Source organism: Empidonax traillii, unplaced genomic scaffold (genome assembly GCF_003031625.1).
Source record: "Empidonax traillii isolate 1590-97213 ecotype Southwest subspecies unplaced genomic scaffold, ASM303162v1 scaffold591:size1139884, whole genome shotgun sequence".
In the NCBI taxonomy this organism is placed as follows: domain Eukaryota; kingdom Metazoa; phylum Chordata; class Aves; order Passeriformes; family Tyrannidae; genus Empidonax; species Empidonax traillii.
Genome location: NW_020955784.1, coordinates 79,007 through 86,417, shown reverse-complemented (window position 1 = coordinate 86,417; position 7,411 = coordinate 79,007). Strand labels below are relative to the sequence as shown.

The following is a 7,411-nucleotide window of genomic DNA, read 5'->3' as shown; positions in this document are numbered from 1 at the left end:
TACCAGTGCTGTTTGCCCAAAGCCTCCATGTTCCAGGATGTCTCCTTCCCTGACCTTCACCTCAAGGTCACCTTCACCTGCATTTGAGTCTGGAGGCTTCCTTGACGCCCTTTACTACACTATCCAGTGGCTACCAGGACAGCATGGGAGTTGATTGATATTCTTACTGCTATCATGGATCTCAGTGACTGGGATTAGCAACTCAAAGGAAATTCCTACTAAGCTTTTCTACTCCTTACAAAACCTTTTCCCTCAAAACCATCAACGGTATGTTAGGTGTTTTAGAGCTTACTGCATTTTACTGTGTTGACTGTACCCACTGAGATGATGTGTGTTTGGTCCTTTGGGGTTTTTTTCCAGTTTAATTTTTATTGTTCCTTATTGTGTTGTCCTTTGGTTTTTTAGTCATTTTAGCAGTGAAAATAAAACCTGACCAGGATGTCAGGTTTCTTTGTTTTAGACTTCAGAAAAATCCCTGTGTAAGTCTTTCATGGCAGTTAGGCCAAAATGAACTGAAATTCAGAACTGAAGACTTACAAATATGGGCGTAGTCTCAGCCTGATTCAGTTTTTGCCCTTTTTCCAGCAAGCTGAGCCAAATCAAGCCAAATGATTCAGCGTAACACTGCTTTGAACTGACTGTAAGGCAGAGCAGGATCTCTGCCATGAAAGCTAACAGAAGTTAACAAGGCAGTGACAGCTGCCTACAAGGAAAGTCTCTGCTATTTTCCATCAAGCACCTCCCCTTCCTCTCCCGAGGAGGTCCTGCACTGAGCTGAAACCATGGATGAGTGAGAACAACCTCCTGGCCAGGCCTTCCTGATACTCTTGGGCTTGTGGGGAGCCACAGCAAACTGTGCTTTTTCTCTTCCCTCCTGACAACCAGCATCACTTGCTGGGATGCTGGAGTTACCCAGGCTGGAGGACACCCAGCAGGGGACCAGCTCTGCTTGGCTCTTGCACAAGCTCTTCTCTTCCCCAGCCTAAATCGTGGCTTGCTTTGGTCTTTCCACAGGATGTAAGACAGATAGACTGGTTTCAAGAATGGCCAGATTCGTATGTAAAACATATCTATAGCTCAGAGGATAAAAATGCCCAGAGGCACCACAGCAGCTGGGCAATGAGAAACACCAACAACCACAACTCTCGCATCTTAAAAAAGTCCTGCCTTGGGGTGGTGGTTTGTGGCAACGACTGCTCAACTTTGGATGGAAGGAAGATCTACCTAAGACCAGCCATTTGTGATAAAGCCAGGCAAAAACAACAGCGTGAGTATGAACACAGCTGCTCATTATATGGGCAGTTCATAAGTGAACACAACATAAAAGAAATCCAAGTATTGGATACTCTTTGGATTATCCAGCCTTCCTTCTGCCATTTTTTATATTCCAATACAACTTTTGATTTGGAACAATGCATTTTACATTTCTTACTGTTGAGGAGTAGTTGTCTGCTTGTTTATTTTATTTTTTCACCTCTAATCCTTTTTTCATCCCTATTTCTATTAGTTAGGGATTCTTCTTAGGCCCATGAGGAAGACTTTGCAGTGCAGGCAGCTTCCTGATGTGCTGTTCTTGCTGACCTGAGTATTGACTTCATTATTGCACTGGCCCAGGAGTAACTCAGGAGGCAAGTCTTGCAGGAAAGAGACTGCTCATAAACCATGATGACTGGAAAACTGGCCTCAGAGTCATGTCACTGGCACAAGACAATGCAAATAGAAAACACGAGCCACACGCACTTTTTTTAACGAGATCGTTCCAAACAATTGTGATTGCTCAGTAGAACTAGCACATACTGATTTCTGGATCTGATTTACATTTTGGCCAAAGAAAGGTATTACTCATGCACTCGCTGAGGCCATAATGATGTCCTCTAGAAAAGTCAAGACAAGAACACATATGACATTCCAAACACTGACAAAAGAAAAATAACTAAAACTGACTGTGATAATAAATAATAAAATCACAATAAATCTGTAATAGAAACAATTGTTGACAGTTATATTTAATAATTGGCAGAATAAAGGCAATTATTAGTTTGTTTATATTGATTTTTGCTTATGTTTGAAAGTTTTTTGCATAGTTTTTCTCAGTGTTATTTCTGAGCCCCACCACCGATGAACCATTGTATCACATGAGATTCATCTGATCACTGTTGTATAGAAAACGTTTCCCACTCTCTTTGCTCCAGGGAAATGCTGTCCAAACTGCAATGGACCTCTGCGACTCCTTTCCTGCCGAGGCCATGGTGGTTACCCAGTTACCAACTTCTGGAGACATGAAGGCCAATTTATATTTTTTCAGGTTGGTATAAAATTACTTAACATTATGCAAGTTAATTTTAAAGACTTATTTATTTATTAAGGAATTATTATTATTTATTTAGGAATTTTTTAAGGAATTTTTTTGTTTCAGCAAATAAGGGTCATTGAATATGACAAGGTCAAATGACTGCAGGGAGAAGTCCTAAGCAACCTGATCTAACTCTGAAATTAATCCTGCCTGAGCAGGAGATTGAGCTAGACCTCCAGAAGTCCCTTTCCAGCCTAAATTAGACTATACAACTATGATTTTACAACATAGTATATTTTTTATTTAGGCTCCCGTGAAAACCTATTGATTTTGAAGCATTTTGTCTCAGGTACATAGGAACCAACAAGTCCTCAGAAAGCCAGAAATACCATGTTATCTCTTCTTTTCTGCAAGGCCCCGTGCATAAGCATGAGGCTATCTTGGAACAGGAAATGCTTGTACCCAAGGGATTGTCTATGGAAAATGCCATCTGTGCTTTATATGTAATTTATATCTGGAAAACAGTGTATGCAAGTGTTTAAATAATAGGCAATGTTTTTGGAAGCTTTAGTCCTAGTTTAGTACCATAACCACTGAACCGCCTCCTGTTTCCAGTCTTTCACTTGTGTACAGGCTAAATAAAATTAATTCTCTATGGAAGCTAATGGAAATTAACATTGTGGTAAACATGTCTAAAGTGTGAGAAGAATGGAAATAACTGCAGGGACACTCTAGCCAAGCTGCAGAAGACCTCATGGCTTCAGCTGGGGCTCTAGAGTGGGGAGTGTCTTCTGCACATAAATGTGGTGCACTGGTTTTATGATTTCAGAGTATTCCTACCCCATTCCACTTTATCTGAGATATGTTTGTTACCTGAGCTCACATTAAATAATTCCTGTTAAATACAAAGCATTAAATTAGGCCATAAGTGTGGTTTTGGCCTGTGCTACAAATTTTGCTCCCTTAAGATTAGTAACGAGGTTGTTTCTAACTTTAACATACCACAATTACTTTCTAAAGTCCAAAGGAGCTCATGACCATCCACGTCCAGAAACAAAACTAGAAGCAGAAGCAAGAAGATCAATCCACAAAGCACAGACAGCCTTTTCTGCATCTTCTCTAAGATTAAAAAGAATACAGGAGATTGAGGTAACTCTTGTTATTGATCAGTGACATTTTGGGGTCAAAGATCTGTGGTTCAAGGCCATGGTGGAGGCTACCTGGGCTTTGGGTCTGGGTGGTAGTAGGGTTTACATCTCCACATTCTGCCTCCCCACGATCAGGCCAAGAGGGACCAGGGCTGTCCTGAGCATCATGACCTCCTCAGCACTGCCATCCACTGCCAGTGCCCCCTCTCTGGAGCCAGTTTTGGCCTGATTGACAGCAGGAGATTACATCTATACTGGTAAACAAAGCAGGGCTGGAGGGCAGGCTCAGTCATGTCACTATTCATGTGGTCCCTGATGTGGATTTGGTCAGTGCTAACTCATGCTCACAGACAAAATGCTATAGCATAGGTCAGGAGGAGAGTACGTGCCAGAGACCATTCCCTGGCAGAATTTTTGACAAGGTTAAGTCAGGTTTGGGTCCCTTCACTGGCTTTGAACCTACCTATGCCCCTACGTGCCATCATGGTACAAGACACAGACAATTAAGAATCTCAGGCTGATGCTGTGAAAAGCAGTCCTTAGTGGGTTGCAACACAGCTCTTGCATCATTTCACTTCAGGTCCAGAAGTTGCCCAAGGCCAGGAGGTGGTCTGGACACTGACAGGCCATGCTTTTTGGTCCTTGTTACCAATGACAGTCCTCAGTCTCATTTCATTTAGCAGTATGGACATAGCTTTAGAGCACCAGCTCTTTCCTCTTTTAAATGCAAGAGTTACCTTTAGATAAATTTTTTTAGAAAAGTTCTTTGTTAGTACTGCTCCATAAATAAAATTAATTGCAAAGAAATCTAGGAATAAAGTAATTAGATATTTAATCTAATCAGTATTGACATTGAAGGAGAACATTAGCAGCTTTTTATTGAATTTAACTTACAGCAGTGATTGCACCATCTCATGAGAAAATTGTAACAAATAAACACTTGAAAATTGGGAAATACTTTTGGCAATACCTGAACTCAGGATGAAGATTTGTGTGTGTGTATACACATACACACAGACACAAACTGTTTACTCTCTGAGTCCATTGAGGGCAACAAAGATGATTAGGGGACTGGAGGATCCCTCTTACAAGGACACGCCGAGGGAGTTAGGTCTGTTCACCCTTGAGAAGGGATGACTGAGAGGGGACCCCATCAATGTCTGCAAGTATTTGAAGAGGGGGTGTCAAGAGGATGGAGCCAGGCTCCTCTCAGTGGTGTCAAGCAATAGGACAAGAGGCAATGGGCAGAAACTGATGCACAGGACGTTGCACCTGAACATGAGGAAGAACTTTGCTGTGCAGTGACTGTGCACTGGAACAGATTGCTCAGAGAGGCCATGGAGTCTCCCTCACTGGAGATATTCAAGAACTGTCTGGATGCAATTCTGTGCAATGGGCCCTAGAATGACCCTGCTCAAGCAGGGAGGTTGGACCAGATATCCCACTGTGGCCCCCTCCAACCTGACCCATTCTGTATTTCTGTGAAAAAGGGTTTTATTATAGAATACAATATATAGCATTACCTATAGGATATGCCTGTTATATACTATGTATGGTATCTTGATAAAAAACCCTTATAATTAACAAGGCAAAATCAGAAATCCTTGCTTCTTCCCCCAATCCCCATCCGTTACTTAAGAAAACCCAGTTACTTCAGTAGCAAGCCTGGATCACTTTATTCACAGACAATGTCCATCAGTGAGAGAGATGCTCTCCTGCAGGACAGCTGCCCCTGAGCAGGATTTGGCCACCTGCAGACCATCAAGGGCTGTGAGGACACCCTCAGATGCAGAAGGCACTGCCCCACCCTTGGACAGACAGGAGGAAGTCATGTTTTCTCCACACTTGGACATGTGTCCCAAGGTCCTCCACTGACATGGAGGTGCTGCAGAAAAGTGAGGGCACCCCTCCACCTCCGCTTATTCCCCTTGGGTTTTTCCAGGTTTGAAATGGTCAGGTTATACTATTAACCCTCAGCTGGCCTTCCAGTTCATGGCTCTTCATCAGGTTTTCCTTGGGAATAACCCATCACATCCATGTTCTGTCAAAACTGGCTGTGATACAACTAATTCAGGAATCTGATTTCACACACAAGAGCCTGTGTCGCTCAATCTGTGAAAACTTATTCTGAGAGGATTAAATTTTAATGTGCTCACAAGAGACTGGGATGGAGAACTTTAGAAAAAGGTATGAGATGAGCCCAAAATAGAGCAAGTGATATACAGGATGTTCTCTGTGTGGTATCAATGGGTCTTTTGTTGAAGGTGGGCTGGGTCCTATACCAGATTGTTGGCATTTCTTCTCACGGTGAGTGGAGAACAGGAGAAAGGAGGTTTGCTACTTTGTAGTCAGAAAAATCACTATAATTAAATGCATGAAAAACCAGAATTATAAAGAAGAAAGACCTGCAAGTACTCATCAGAAATGAAAGTACAAATGAGTGTTCTGAAAGGAATTGAAGTTTGCATAATTATAATCCAATAATTAGGGCAATTAAAGAAGTTGTGAAATATCTAGAACAAAGGCCCAGAAGAATAATAATTCTTGTGTGCTGATCCATCCCTGAATGAAAATTTCTGTTTGCAAGGTAAAAAAATGTAAAGATAAGAAAATTTATCAATTAGAAATAGAGTCTTGAAAAGTGAAGCATAATATTATTGTAGTGAAAAGATCACTTCAAAACAATCAATTTTTTAAAAATCATATACCTAGCTTTTCCAAACTCCATAGGAAAAAAATAATCCTGGGGTGTCAAGTGTATTAGCATAACTGCATTTTTAGGTCCTTCTTCAGTATATGCTGGCAGTGGATCCCAAGGGCTGTGAACGCAAGGTCTAAGCAATTCTTTCAGTGTAAAACAGGCTTTGGGCAAACCCTGAGGAAACAAACCCAGACCCATGAGCTGAGAGCTCTGTTTGGTTTGTCCCTAAAGCCCATGGGCACTCCCCTACAAGGAGGCTCTGCTACACCATCTGCTTCATTACCTGTATTAACTGAGTGCATTTGTGAGGGTCTCACAGAGGAGGGTTGATAGACCACACCTTGTTTTACTAACCCATGCCTTGCTTTCCCAAGTCTCTGACAGGTGCAATGCCGATGCCAGGAGCATTGCCTTTGCGTCTTTCCAAGCCGGATGCTTACGTGCTACCTGCTAATTTCAGGGGACATTCAAGCAAAAGCTCCCAGAAGCCAATGCTGAGCAGCCGCTCTGGGCAGCTGCTGTATCCAAGGGCAGCTGGGGAGGATGAGGGCTCCGCAGAGGCACTGACCTGGAGCCAAAGCCCACCCCTCAGGAGGATCCGCAGTGCTGAGAGGCTGTGCATTGGCCCTGCTGTCCCCTGCCCGGCCCCTTTCCCCCAGCACTGCGCCCACTTCAGCACCCAGCACATCCTGCCAGTGACAAAGGGTGGCCACGGCTCCTTCAGGCCTAACACTGGTCCTCTGGGAGATGGATCCTGTGGAGAGAAATCCCTGCTGACCTCCAGCAGCAGCTGCCTCTCTCTGCCACTCTACCCTGCACCTCAGGGTGGCCCCTGCCCCGGGGCGAGTGGGGCACAGCCCCACCGCCAGCTCTCGGCGCCTCTGAGGGGCAGTGAAGGAGACATGGGCGAGGGAGGGCCCCAGACAGGGCTCAACTACTGCCACAGTGACATGTCTTTTAACCTGTACCCCTTACGGTGACTGGGTTTAAATGTCTCTGCTCAACTCTCCCCTGGCAAAGGGCCCAATTCTCCATCTCTGTCGCAACACGGATGTGAAAGTGCTACCACACCAGTTCCCGCCTGAGCTCCTCTTGTAGGCCCCAGGAGGGACTTCCATACCTGAAGGCTTTCTTTGTTCCTTTTTTTTTAAACTGTTATATTCTCCCCCACTATATCATTGATCTAATAAAAGGTATCAAATCTTCTTACAGACTGCCTCGCTGCCATTCTGGTTTGGTGGCATTTCAGCCCTCCTCGATACATAGTTT

The 7,411-nt window shown here is 43.7% G+C and overlaps 1 protein-coding gene across 1 annotated transcript in view; it reads left to right on the top strand.

The window, feature by feature from the left end:
* The window catches only part of GCM1 (glial cells missing transcription factor 1), an 8,393-nt gene extending 1,271 nt beyond the window's left edge, over positions 1-7,122 (top strand). The window contains exons 2-5 of the mRNA XM_027898308.1: positions 1,015-1,267; positions 2,193-2,305; positions 3,314-3,442; positions 6,517-7,122. Of these exons, the coding sequence (XP_027754109.1) occupies positions 1,015-1,267; positions 2,193-2,305; positions 3,314-3,442; positions 6,517-7,122 (1,101 nt within the window). The remainder of the gene's footprint in view (positions 1-1,014; positions 1,268-2,192; positions 2,306-3,313; positions 3,443-6,516) is intronic.
* The last annotated feature ends 289 nt before the right edge of the window (positions 7,123-7,411 follow it).